Source organism: Westerdykella ornata, assembly GCF_010094085.1.
Source record: "Westerdykella ornata strain CBS 379.55 unplaced genomic scaffold EI97scaffold_2, whole genome shotgun sequence".
NCBI classification, from domain to species: domain Eukaryota; kingdom Fungi; phylum Ascomycota; class Dothideomycetes; order Pleosporales; family Sporormiaceae; genus Westerdykella; species Westerdykella ornata.
The window spans coordinates 1255581-1268346 of NW_022986852.1; the positions used below are offsets into that span (position 1 = coordinate 1255581).

Genomic DNA, 12766 nt, shown 5'->3' on the forward strand with positions numbered 1-12766 from the left:
CTTGTAGCTTCCAAGATTCATCCCACTCGCGGTCTATATCGGACCTTCCTTCGTCACACGCGCCCATCTCCAGATGGATGCACCATGCACGGACCCCACTGACGTCCTCTGGTATATAAAAGGCAACCTTGACGCACGCTGCTCGAATCTGCGAACTATTCACTCCACATATTTCTTATCAACAATACATGAGACGACATGTTCCGGCCCAGGCTCGCCACCAACGCGGCTTCATCGCTCACCCGGGCATCATCCCAGACGAAATGTCAGACCCGTGCATTTCACCCATCACTGCGTAAGACACCACCACTACTCCCACAAGAATTCTCAAAAGCTTAGAGTAACAGGTCCCAGAATGGTCCACTACAATCGTGTCGCTCCTCTCGTTGCCAGGGACGTCGAGCGCATCGAAGCCCAACTTGACCAAATCAGTACACAGATCGCTCAACTGCGACACAAAGTCGACGACCTGAAGGGCGAGATATCCGCCATAAACCTCACCATAGAGAAACGATTTCGGCAATTCTATGTCGGCGGTAGCTATGCGGTAACGTTTATTCCGCTCTGAACATCATTTGCATGCGAGATTCTGATTCAGTCAGGTCCTAGCTATAGGTGCCGCGGCCTTGCTGCTCGGGGTATCGTGCATTCCACCTTACCTCGAGAACATGCGCCTGGATGCGCAGCTTGAACTCCTCAATGAGCGTCGGTCCCCAAAAGGCAGGGGCGCAATTTCCTAGACATGTAGCACTTGCATTTCCCACACTCTCCTCTCTTGGACAATAGTGCAGTGGCACTCGTTGTGTATTACTACAGGATACTCATTATGGAATCTCTACTTTGCAGATGTCTTTTACCATACGCGTGTAGTGCTATGCAACCTTCTATCCCACAAATTCCCCTGCCTAACATACCCCACAAGTCCTTCCTCCTTCACGAGGAGTCTGTCCTTCCCATTTCCATGATGCTCCACAAACGAGTTTACTCCATATCACCTGCCATCTCAGCAGCAAATATTTCACAGATTCCGTGATTCTTAACCCAAAATATAACTAGAATCGAAGAATTAAAGGGGAGAATCAGACCTGCCCAAAACAAATGCGCGAACCACCACCATGCCCACACACCCCTCACTTGAAGAGGACCCACCTCAGTGTTGGCCCCCTCCCATCCATGTCCGGAGTTAATACCATCACAACACCATCACTAAAAAAACAGATGACGGAGGGAGAAAGCAGAGGACATGGTACCTAGCGCACGGCTGACGGATCGAGGAAACGTTACCGACTGTTACATGAACGGATGAACAAAGGAGCAGACGGATCTTGAAACACGCGTGAAAACGGCCACAGACAACAGAGGCATTCGAGCATGAACGTGGAAGGAATATCTCATCGCGGACTAAGAAGTTCATTTTCAGCACCATTTTATACCACGCGAACACCGCATGCGCCCCCTCGCCATTAGCTTATAAACCTGTTCTTACATCCTCCACCGAGAATCCGGCACAGTGGAAAGCTCAAACCTGGTACGCGTTTCCCCCCATATTGATTGTCGACGGTAAATGGAACCGTCTGGACAGAGTGGCATCGTGAGCATTCCAGCGTCGTGAGACCTTACTCTACCGTGATGAAAAGACAAGTGTACATGTGATAGGAAACCCTAGGCTGTTGCGAAAGTGGAAATTGAGCAACCGCCGTAACTATCTGAGCACGTAGAAGACGCGGACATTTTCAGTCGCACGACTCTGTGCCGAGTTAAGACAACGGCGCGAACAAGACATCTAAGGCTAGCCACGCCGACCTTGGCCCATTGCTGCATTGGACAACTGGTTGGCCACGTTGACCAGGGCGGAGATGCGGCGAAGGAGCGGGTTGTTCGGTGAAGTCTCATTGAGGCGAATGTAGACCGAGGTCAAGCGCCCCTTCATGACCTCCATGATCTTGGGTACAATGTCGACGATTTCGGGATGCTACGCAGACCGTTAGGGAAATACTTTGCATAGAATTGCAGCACTTACCAGTGGATCGACATTCTGCAAGACGGCTTCGAGCCATTCAAGACGCTCCATGGGATGGTCCTCAAAGTCCTCCGTGACCACAGCACCAGCGGACAAGTTGAGCAGCGGCGGGACCCGGCTCAGGTAGGCAGGGCTGTAATTGGCAAAAACGGAAGCAAACACCTCGGACGGGCGGCCTGACTGCAGCCACTTCATGGTACCCTCCTCGAAATTGCCTTCAGACAAGAGGCGCGCAATGGTTTCGTCCTCGAGCTGGGCCGCAGTCTTGTGCGGAGGCTGCACCGGAGCACGCGATGCGCTCGGCGGTTGGACAGCTGCACCCGACCTGGGCTCCTGAACAGGTTGCTGTTGAAGCTTTGCAAGTCGATCCAGCATTTCCGCTTGTGCACCGGCCATGGACCGGACAGTATCGCTCAGTTGTTGTACGGCATCGCTAAGCTGGGTAATCTTGGCAGCATCGGCCTGGCGCTGAGCCTGTGCTTGACGAAGCTGGTCGCCGATCTTCTGCTCCAAGCTAGACGAGAGGGCAGATGTAGCATTCTGAACCAGAGAGCCAGTGGAAGCGAAGCTGGCTTCAACAGCCCGCTTTATCACACTGTCGGAAAATGCTTGCATGACCACAGGTGTCTTCAAGGCTTTGGAAACCGACTCGGGAATGTCCTTGGCCAGCTGGGCATTCACCATCGTCTTTAAGTTGCTGGAGATGGCCTTGTTCAGAGCAGTGGAAGTCTCCTCGAGCAACTTTGGGAGCAACACGTTGCGCATGTTGTCCTCTACCATGGCGCGGATCACGCCTTCCACGTTTTCTCTCAAGGTACTAGCGACGACGCGGAGCAGTGCATCTTGATTCGCCCCGCTAGCAGCCTTTTGGGCGCGCCTGTCATCGTCGAGACGCTTGTACAACGTCCCCATCTCCGTTGAAAGCCCTCGAGTGACCTCGGCCTTGACCAGCTCAGCAATCTTGCTTGCGTCAAACTCGGCCGCAGAAGGCGCGGTTGACGGGGCTTGGGCGGCTCGCTGGCTGACGATGAGCTTCTCAAGTCGCTCCAAGACATCTGACATGGGAGCACTAGTGGAAGCGTCGGTTGGTTCAGGCGGGACAGGTGACTTGGAAGGGGGCGTAGTCTGCGCAGCTTGTGCATACGATCCGGTTGCTGCACGTGCGTTGGAAGACGCCGAGGTGGCAGACTCCGCGGCCGCGCGCTTCTTTCTCTTCTTGTCGGCCTTTTCACCTCCACTGATAATAGCAGCGCGAGCCGCATCCTGCTTGCTCTCCACCTTTGCAAGAGTGGAAGCACGCATGGCAGCTTCGGGTGTCATGGACTGCCTCGAAATGCTGCTGCTCTCCTTCTTGATTGCTTCGCGCGCAGATCGCTCCGAGGTCGACTTGGCCGCAGACGTGTCGCCATTGGATGATTCCTCTTGGCTGGGGGTTACATGCTTGAGGGGCGAGACGGCAATGATGCCCGCCTCGCTCGCCTTGACCGGCTTGTATGGTTGGCTCTCCTTCCTCCAGCCCAGATCGCTACGCCGCACTGCAATGGTGCATACTCCCTTGGAGTGCATCACGTAGAGGTCAAAGAGGGCATTGTTGTCGCCATTTTCTGGGTCCTCCGGTCCAATCGGCTCGTTTAGCATGTATATGCTTCGAAGTTGCCCCTTAGGAGCAAATGAATACTCGGAGAAGCTCCCCATGATGGCCGTGGCAGTGACAGGCGGCAGCGGGGGTTGACTGCGGTCGTTCTTGGAAGCTAGGCGCTCAAGGTACGCTGCCTGGCTCATGCTCGGGAGGTTGTACCGCGGACACGACACGTGGATGAAGAAGATGGAATTACGAGTGGGATGGGCGACGGCCATGATGCCGGTCTTCGGGTGGAAGGCAACGCTGCAGATGGCATCAGACTCCTTCTCATGAGGTAGGTTGATCTCCTGGACAGCCTTGCCCAAGCCCAGATCCCACAGCTGGAAAGTATGGTTCTGCTTCATGCCGACCATGCAATATCTCAAAGCGATGCCCCGCGTAGAGGGGGCCAGCTTGTCGAAGAAGAAAACCGATGTTGGCCATGACTTTGCGGCAGGTGATGTCGTGTGGAATTCAAGAAGCGTTTCCGAAACTTGAATCTGGCGAGGCGGCGTCGCCGGAAGCCCCAGCTCAGGATGCGTGAGCGGACGGATGTCCCAGAAGCGCATCCTTCCAGCCTTATCTAGAGAGACAATGACTGTGTCATCCTCGCTGAATGCGAAGTCCTTGCCGGCCTTGCCGGTATGGATTCGGAGCGAGCGTTCCTTCAGATACTTGTCCGTCTGGCAGATGCCCCTACCTCGGACGTACTCAGCGGCAACCTTGGGCCAAATGATGTGAATCGACTTTCCTCGACCAACAGCAAAATACTCGGGATGCCGGGAAGAAGGCTTCGCACGTGTCTTGAGTTGACCACCAGATGTGTTATCATCTTGCGTGGGCGAGGGAGGGAGGACGATTCCGTGAGTATCCAAATAGTCGCTAAAATGATCTTCTCTGGTTGGGTCCAGAGACGTCCAGAACACAGATCCATTGACGCCTATGCCGAGAATGCTCTCGACCGCATCTGGTGAATCGTTGGCTGGAGTGCAGATGGAAATGTTGAAAATCCTTTCATTGTGGCTCTCAAAGAATTGGCGAAATCTGCCGTCATCTTGCCTGATGATTCTGAAGCCTCCCTTCGTGACGAGAGCGTAAACGATGAAGTTCTTCGACGCCGCTACCAGCGAGCGGTCAATCTGATCAAACCCCTTCTTCAGACGGGCGATGTCCATGATAACGGCGGCGTCAAGGGTCGCGCGACGCTGCGGCAGGTTCTCCAGAGTAATGGACACCCAGGGCTGCATTGGGAGCATGAAGACTGTTACCGTCTGGTCATTCTCTTTTGCAGCACTCGCGTCCGTCTCGGCAGCCTCCCAGTTGTCGGCGATTTCCTCTGTGGCAGATTCTTGGGCACCTTGCTCCTTGGGCTCTTTCACCAAGTCTTTGCCGATCGTTGCCTTATCCTCGGTTGCTCTGCCATTTGTCTGGGCTTCAGCAGCTGGCTCATGGGATGCTTCCACTTGTTGTTTGGTCGCTTCCGGAGATGCCTGGTCCGGTCCCTTGGAAGCCAGGGCTTCAGAAACCGTCTCCGCCTTGGCGAGAGCCGCCTCGACCTGCTGTTTGACCTGTGGCCCAAGGCTAGTCACTGCCTCGGCAACAGTCTGAGGCGTCTGTGTAGATTCCTCTGAGAGTTTGCGTGACTTGTGCGGAAGTCCCTTGTCCTCATCGCTAGCATTGGACGAGCCCTCCAGGGCATGCTTCGGCTTCAAGACTTCCTTCTTCCCCGCAACTTCAGGAGGTCCTCCGGTATTCCCTCCACGAAGCACCGGCGTGCGACGAGGGCTCGCGGCCTCGAGCTGGTCGAAGGGATTGATGTACGTGAATAGGGGTTTGGTGGGCGCTGCTGGTTGGAACGAGCTGGTCTGCGTCGGTTCCTCGGAGCCAAAGACACGCATTGGAGAGTTGACGGAGGGCACTCTAGGTGTCTCTGAAGGACCCGGCTCGACAATTGCGTCAGCCGGCTTGTCCTCAGGCCTGGCCTCCACGGCCGTTTCTGGCACTTGTGGAGAAGCAGTCGAGGGGGCATTGAAAGGACCGGATGACCCTGTCTGAGACGGTTTCTGGTGATTGAGGAGTCGAAGCAGCAAATCCTGCGAACTTCCCGAAGGCCCTGTGGCTTGCTCCGACCTCGTGGCAGGCATGGACGCCGCGGGTGCAGCTTGCGGTGCTGGGGGAGACATGGCGCCCATCAAGCTCGCAGAGAACTCAGAGATGGAGATTTGCCGCGGCTGGCCATTTGCATCACTAACTGTGCTTGCCGTATGCGGCTGACGCTCATGTGCTGGAACATATGGCTTGGAGCTGGGCCGCTGAGTATTGAAGCGAAGCAGGCTGAGCAGTTGTGCGGACTGCTGTTGTTGCTGGGGGGTTGAGTGGGCGGGACCGGGCTGCTCACGCGTTGGCGTGCCAGCAGCAGACGTATTGGGCGACAAGACGGCAGATGGGTGACGCGGTTCGGCACCATGTGGGGATGGGGTGAATATGGGCGACGAGACGCTGGCTTGGAAGCTGGCGCGGTTGCCAGAAGCAGCAACAGGAGCAACTGGGGCAGGCGCACCGGCGTGGCTGTTGAGACGAGCAAGAAGCTCTTGTAAATCGGACATGGTGACGCAGCGCAGCAATCTGGCTTGCCGTCAGTTGGATCATGCGAGAGAGTGAGAGCGTGGGATGAGGTGAGAGTGAGAGCGTGTGAAGAGGTGCGAGGATGGAGCTCTACGTTTACCGCAGGCCCCACGTTTGCGAAGTTCTTAATCACGTACCGAATCCTGCTTGCGGAGCGAGCGAAGCTGCGGCGAGGAGGCTTTAGCAGCTCGGATTGAGTCCGCAGACCAGCGGAACGGGGTTGCCGTTGGAAATGCGCAGTCGTAAAGAGTGACGACGAGGCGATGGAGAAAGTAAGTTGTGTGGCAATGATGTGGTGCTCGTAAACATGGTGGAGGTCAAAAAGAGGCGCTAGCCCAAGCTGCCCAGGTGCGAGCTTGGCGCCCGGGCGCAGACGTGTGGTCACGTGACGTCAGTACTCTTACCTAGGTACTCCGTATTCACCTGAATCTCAATTGTCACATCCGTTCGTCCAGGCCGTTTGTGTGTGTCCATGCGGTGCAAACCGGCGGCGGAGGAACTCGACTCTGGAGGCCAGTGTGCTACAATTGAGCAGGTGAAGAGAGCTGTGAGTGACATCTCTCCCCATGTCTGGCGAGACTCCAAGAATGAGAGGACGTCAAATGAAACCATGAAGTGATTGGATTATGACCATCGGGAGGGGCCCGACGGCAAGTGTGAAATAAACTAACGTACCTCACGGGCGAGCCGTCCACACGGGCGAGCCGTCCACTTTTGCCAAGACCCTACCAAAATCCATACTGTTTACGACAGTATAATACAACCATGAACAATTTTCAAAAATTGTAATAAGCCAATCTATTCCAAATCTACTTCTACTTCTTTCTTACATGTGCGCAAGTTGTGCCCAGTCTCACTGCAGTGTCCACAGCATCGTTGAGTAGGCTCACCCTTATCAGTGCGTGCCCACTTCTTTGCCTTCTTCTCATCACCACGCACTACAAACTCCTTAAAGGTAGCTAGCCGTAGGCTTTCTTCAGCTGTTAGTACCCCTTCACACTGTATACGCTTTCTTTTATATGATTTACGTCATGTGGCAGCTTCATTTGCTGCTTGAAGCTCAGCGATCTCTTTTTGTGCCAATACCAGCTTGTGCGCTACCAATGCTGTACCTTTTGCCAACTTTTCAAAGGTCTCAACCATGCTAGTTGGTGAGCTATCTAGGTGTCTCTAAATCCTCTCCTTTACAAGTGTCGATTGGGACCCAAATTCTACAAGGTTGCTTGGTGTTTGTGACTGCCAGGAGTCCTCGTTGACAATAGAGGGTGAAGGTGTGCACAACTTGACATTAAGCTTTGATATCACCACTTCTGGATCAAAGAGAACTAAGCTAGCACCTCGAAAGCCTCCTTAGATATTGCTTTTAGTGATTGCAGCCTTAAAAGCAGCAATAAAGCAAGGTAAGAACTCAATCTTAGTAATATAGGTGATTCGGTTGCGTATTAGATCCTCAGCCTAGTATCCATATACCTTCTTCAAGGGTGAGAAACACTCTACATCAAGTGGCTGTAGGAGGTGGGATGAGTATGGAGGCATACAGAGAGTGATAATCTTGTTGTCTTTGCAGTACTGCTGGAATTTGAGTGAGTTGTGGCTCTCATAGCCATCAAGAATAAGTAGACATGCTGCGTCAACAGTATGCTGCTTTGTATGCTCATTGAAGTGCTTTAGCCACTGCAGACCAAGCTCATTTGTTGTCCAGCCATTCTCAGAGATTGCAATAACCCAATCATGAGGTAGATCCTCCTCCTTGTACCAGGCAGAGAGGTGGTGCTTGCTCTGGAAGATGATAAAGAGCAGGATCACCCAAACCATCGTGTTGATGCCTTAGATAACTGTCGTCCACTCCCGGTTGCCCTGCTGCACACTCTTTGGCCTGCCTTGACGCTCAGAGCCTGTGACAACTGCTCCTGTTGATATCATGCCCATCATAAAGCTGGACTCATCAAAGTTGTAGGTGTCATTGTCTAGGATACCGTGCTTGGCTTTGGTATTCTCTACAAGTCAGAACCAGTCTTGTATAACCTTAGGATCCTCACAGAGGGCTCTCTTGTAATCATACTTTCGATTGAACTTAATTGTAAGCTCTGGCTAGCGTTTGACAAAGGTTGCAGCCCAGTTCTGGCCAACTGGGTCTTGGTGCTGTGCAGCCAGCAAGGAATCAGCCATATCTTTGATAGCAGTGAGCCAGGGAGGAAATCCTCACGTATCAAGATCAAGGATATACCAAACAATCACCTCTTCTTCCATCTTTAGTAGCTTCATTGAGTTGGGTGTGCAGTCACGTCGAAAGATTGCTCCAGCGCGTCGGTCTCGTAGTGTTGTTCGAGAGATGTTGTAGATCTATGCAGCACGTCGTTCAGAGATATTCGCATCTTGCTTAATAGCCTGGATCGCAAGCTGTACACGAGCTTCTTTTGAAGAAGGTAGATTATTGTGTTGTTGAGGCATCATGAATATACTGTAGTTGACAGTACAATTTGGTAGGGTCTTGGCAAAAGTGGACGGCTCGCCCGTGTGGACGGCTCGCCCGTGAGGTACGTTACCCCTACTTATAATAAATAGCTGCCTTACTAGTAACGCCTCGGCCACCAGCCTTCGCCTTGGGTTGCACCGCAATTCTCGTGTTCTGCGGTATTGAACGCGCCCATAGCATGATACAGAGCTGGAGTACCGCAAACCCCGCTAGCTCTTACTAGCTGCAGCCAGATGGCGAATATCGTGAGATTCTGATGTACACAGTAGAGGAGTAATTTCAGATAGTTACCAACAAGAATTCATCCTCTAGTCGGCGTGTAGGGCGAGTAGCTTAAACGTGTAACAGCCGAGGCCCTTCTCTTAGATGACCAGTCTTCCATCGAAAAGCATGTCTAAAGAGCAACGCACGGTTCTTGGGAAGATTAACATTTGGCAGACTAAGACACCCAGGTAAGAAGGATACTCGTCTTCAACACAAGAAAAAGAGTAGATACTTGTAACCACGCCATTCCCAATGATGGCTTAAACCATCACGAAATTCGCATTCTGCTAGAACGCCCATCTTCACTCGAGGATCAGGGGTTCGGTTCCCACGCCACCCTGCACAATCCAACTGGAAAGGTAGCATACTTCCGTTCTAAGCTTTCCATAACGCTGGGAAAAGATGGTTGGCAGAATGCGCCGGCCCAAGAGCATTAAGTACCACACCTAGAACTGAATGACGTGCCTGATCTGTAGATCATCTTGCATGGCCCCCGAAGCTCTAGCAGCAGCCGCCCCCGGATCCGCTCTGGACGCCTTGGCCTTGGCTAATCGGCACCGTGGGCTTGTTGTTGACCGTAGTGGTTCCCATCCGTTCTTTGATCTGGCGAGCCATGGTCAAAAATGCCTGCTCGACATTTGTGGCACTCTTTGCGGACGTCTCCAGGAAGGGGATGCCCAGACTGTCGGCGAATTCCTGTACTTTCCGTCAGTATAGCCATCCCACTAGTACCCGGACTTCATTCCAAACGCACCTTCGCCACAGTGTACTCAACGACCTTCTTGTCTGCCATATCCGACTTGTTGCCTACCAGCAGCTTATTGACACCTTCCGTGGCATAACGATCAATCTCTTGCAGCCACTGCTTGACGTTGTTGAACGAATCCATATCAGTGACATCGTAGACAACGCAGATGCCATGTGCGCCGCGGTAGTAGGAGGAGGTAATTGTTCGGAATCGTTCTTGACCGGCGGTGTCCCACTGAAGCCAACCATCAGCCTATTACCGAAATGACGCTGCAGAGGCGGTCACGTACGATCTGAAGTTTCACTGTTTTGCCATCAAGTTCGATTGTCCTGATTTTCTGTTCAACCTGTCAGCACTCGCAGGCTGACAAAGAGGGTTCCAGAGTCAGGGTACGCACGAAATCCACACCGATGGTCGAGATGTAGCTCTCGGTGTATGTGTCGTCTGCAAACCGAAGGAGCAGGCAGGACTTTCCGACACCGGAGTCGCCGATGAGCAGGAGTTTGAAGAGGTAGTCATATCTAGACGCCGGCATATGTCAGAGACATGGCCTTGTGGGGTTCAAGCATAAGAGAGCATTGGCTGGAGTTTGAATATTGGGGGATGGGTTAGAGCTCTGGAGGTGAAGAGGTTAGCGGTATTCCGTATCTGTGGTATACAGGCGGTTCCCAGCAGGCCTGCGGGCTGCCCTGAAAGGGACGGGGGCGACATACTACTCAGGATTCATCTTTGCGGAGGTCGTAATAGTTGTTACAGAGGGGAGGCGCGCGGTGGTCGGTCCGTCTATAAGCGGAGGGCGAGAGTCGAACTGAAGGGACGATGGGTGGATGGAGTTAACAGGTTAGTGAACGAGCGCACTGCATCGTCTCTTGGAGAGAGCGCCAAGGACCAGTGGCGCACAGACTCAAAAGCCACTTGTGACCCCAGGTTTATCATTCATGCCCGTCCTTTCCGGCACATGGAGGGTTCACTTTTCATCTGGCCAGCGCTTCTGCTAGACTTCCCGTGACGTATCACCGAATAATCGCTAACCAGGGCTGCTGCCTTGTTCAACGATCTATTCATATTGATATTTCGGAGTATTGAATACCGCGCACGTGGCATCCGAACCCAGTCACATGCGCTCAGGCCCCTCGGCTTGTCACTGGTGCAAAGTTGACTGCCTGAATGGATTTTGGAGTATTCCTGTCTCTTATGAAGGCGCTGCGGTCTGATGAGGTGGGGAGAGCCTATTAATCCTGGTAATATACACACAGCCATGTTCCCGAAGACCCAACCATCTAAGAAACGCGCCGAACCGCATCCTTCATACACGGGCCTGCGTAAATGCGGGCATAGAATCTAAAACTTATAGCACCTTGTTGAACGCCGGTATCAGGGTCTGAGCCAGCCAGAAAGAGAACACCAGCTTGGGACCAGTCATCAGCAGCTTGGGCGTCAGGCCCTTGAAAAACGAGGTGAAGCCTTCCTTGCGAATCATGTTGGAAACTATCCTGAAGCCACTTTCCGGGTTGTCGAAGTTCCTGTTCTGAATTCTGGTCTTGATAACGTCGAGAGGAGCAGAGACAATGAGGGAAGCGCTGGCACCCGCAATCGAGGCGACGAAGTTCTGGCTCCAGGAAGCGGTGTTGTAGTCCTTCAGCTTGTAGAGATACTCCTTCGCAGCCGCCGATCCTCCGAAAAGCTGAAATCGAGGTTAGCACACCTCCCAGAATGCTCAAAGCCATGGCTACATACGGCGAAAGAGCCCGGCGCATTACGTGCGGCGGTCCAGCCCCAGCCACGGTACAACCCGAAGCCCTCGTCCTTGATGATCTTGAACAGTCCGCGCCCCCTGAATGCTTCGGGGTTGGTTTGCCGCTTGATCTTGAGGACGTCGAGGGGCAGAATGACAATCTCGCCGATACCGATCAAGCTGCCTGCTGTAGCGTGCATAATGGCCTTTCCGTTGCCTTTGCCGAATGCGCGATCGAAGCTCTCCCCGTGGTTCTTCGCAAGGTAGTCCCTCACGAAAGGCTGTCCGCCATACTTGTACACTCTCTGGAGAACCTGCACTTTATGAGCTTCTGGAAAGTAGAAGTCGTCCTTGTACAGAATCGCACCTTGTATGCGGCAGCATATCCGAGACCGGGGAATAAGGAGAAGAAGCGGGTAGAGATCGAGGCGTTCGCCGCATCCTTGAAAATGACCGAATTGAGCTGCGACGCCGATGTGATCTAGCATACGGTAAGAATCAAGTACTTTGGCGCCAGCAATGGAATGCCATAACCCACCTTGCCATAGTTGCTCATTAATCGCTTCGCGGTCGTGTCCACGGGATGGAACACCATGAGTTCCGCGATTCCAGCGCAACCTGATGGATGGTCAATCGGTATTTTCACTGGTTACAGTTGTGCGACACGGACCGGCGCCTAAGAATCTAGCTGTGGTAGATTCCTTCTTGAACTCCTTTGCGGAGGAGGACGTGCCTCCGACCAATGCAGATGGGGACATGTTGGTGGGATGTGAGTGATAGGACTGGCGCAAGCGAACGGCAGATGTTGCAGAAGCGTGAAATAATACAACAACAGTGAACGATGACGGCAATGAAGGGGGCGCGGGACTTCGGGGTGACGCTCTACAAGACGATGGTAAAAAGTTCGCGAAGTATCGGAGGTTCGCCGGTGATCGCACGGTCCATCCGCTAAGAACTGCCTATTAGTATTCTACCTAGATACGAACCCGAAACGACCATCAATTGATACAACACCAGGACTTTGGAGGAAGGAAATGATGCCCCCAATAGATGGATTCTTAGTCTCAGTTTCTACAACGAACACATGGGCATATTACACACGGCGGCGGATTGAGAGACTGTTCTGCCCGGGATATCTTTAGAGACCGAGGAGTACTTTGTTGCCGAATAAAACTGGATCGAGGTCCCTCGGGCCCAGAGCCCGAATGAAGTGGGCATTATTGCGAGTGTTCGATTACAGACGCTAGCATGTGCGGCCCGGAGGCACCGCAGTCAGT

General features: G+C 53.1%; 4 protein-coding genes across 4 annotated transcripts; 1 reads left to right on the top strand and 3 right to left on the bottom strand.

Moving 5' to 3' along the window:
* Positions 1-355: 355 nt before the first annotated feature.
* On the top strand, positions 356-740 carry EI97DRAFT_464307 (uncharacterized protein; the record flags this gene model as incomplete). The annotated part of the gene is made up of 2 exons (XM_033801410.1): positions 356-547; positions 603-740. The coding sequence occupies 2 exons, from the start codon at positions 356-358 to the stop codon at positions 738-740; spliced, it is 330 nt and encodes a 109-aa protein (XP_033657869.1).
* Positions 741-1607: 867 nt separating this feature from the next.
* Positions 1608-6585, bottom strand: EI97DRAFT_119556 (uncharacterized protein). The gene is made up of 3 exons (XM_033793027.1): positions 6404-6585; positions 2021-6266; positions 1608-1972 (listed from the first exon to the last, which is right to left on the bottom strand). The coding sequence occupies exons 2-3, from the start codon at positions 6245-6247 to the stop codon at positions 1790-1792; spliced, it is 4410 nt and encodes a 1469-aa protein (XP_033657870.1). The 5' UTR covers positions 6248-6266; positions 6404-6585; the 3' UTR covers positions 1608-1789.
* Positions 6586-9507: 2922 nt separating this feature from the next.
* EI97DRAFT_455232 (uncharacterized protein) lies at positions 9508-10481 on the bottom strand (the record flags this gene model as incomplete). The annotated part of the gene is made up of 5 exons (XM_033800621.1): positions 9508-9702; positions 9761-9988; positions 10044-10091; positions 10152-10275; positions 10471-10481. The coding sequence occupies 5 exons, from the start codon at positions 10479-10481 to the stop codon at positions 9508-9510; spliced, it is 606 nt and encodes a 201-aa protein (XP_033657871.1).
* A 621-nt stretch (positions 10482-11102) lies between these two features.
* Positions 11103-12247, bottom strand: EI97DRAFT_369643 (putative mitochondrial GTP/GDP transporter Ggc1; the record flags this gene model as incomplete). Its single annotated transcript, XM_033795198.1, has 5 exons — positions 11103-11438; positions 11492-11803; positions 11857-11970; positions 12028-12107; positions 12160-12247. 5 exons carry the CDS (start codon positions 12245-12247, stop codon positions 11103-11105), a joined length of 930 nt encoding a protein of 309 aa, XP_033657872.1.
* Between the last annotated feature and the right edge of the window lie 519 nt (positions 12248-12766).

Excerpts from the sequence above, each read along its gene's own strand:
- EI97DRAFT_119556 (XM_033793027.1), bottom strand. The coding sequence starts at position 6,247 with ATGTCCGATTTACAAGAGCTTCTTGCTCGTCTCAACAGCCACGCCGGT. Across the intron at positions 1,973-2,020 it reads TGCAGAATGTCGATCCACTG|CATCCCGAAATCGTCGACAT; the intron begins GTAAGTGCTGCA and ends CGGTCTGCGTAG.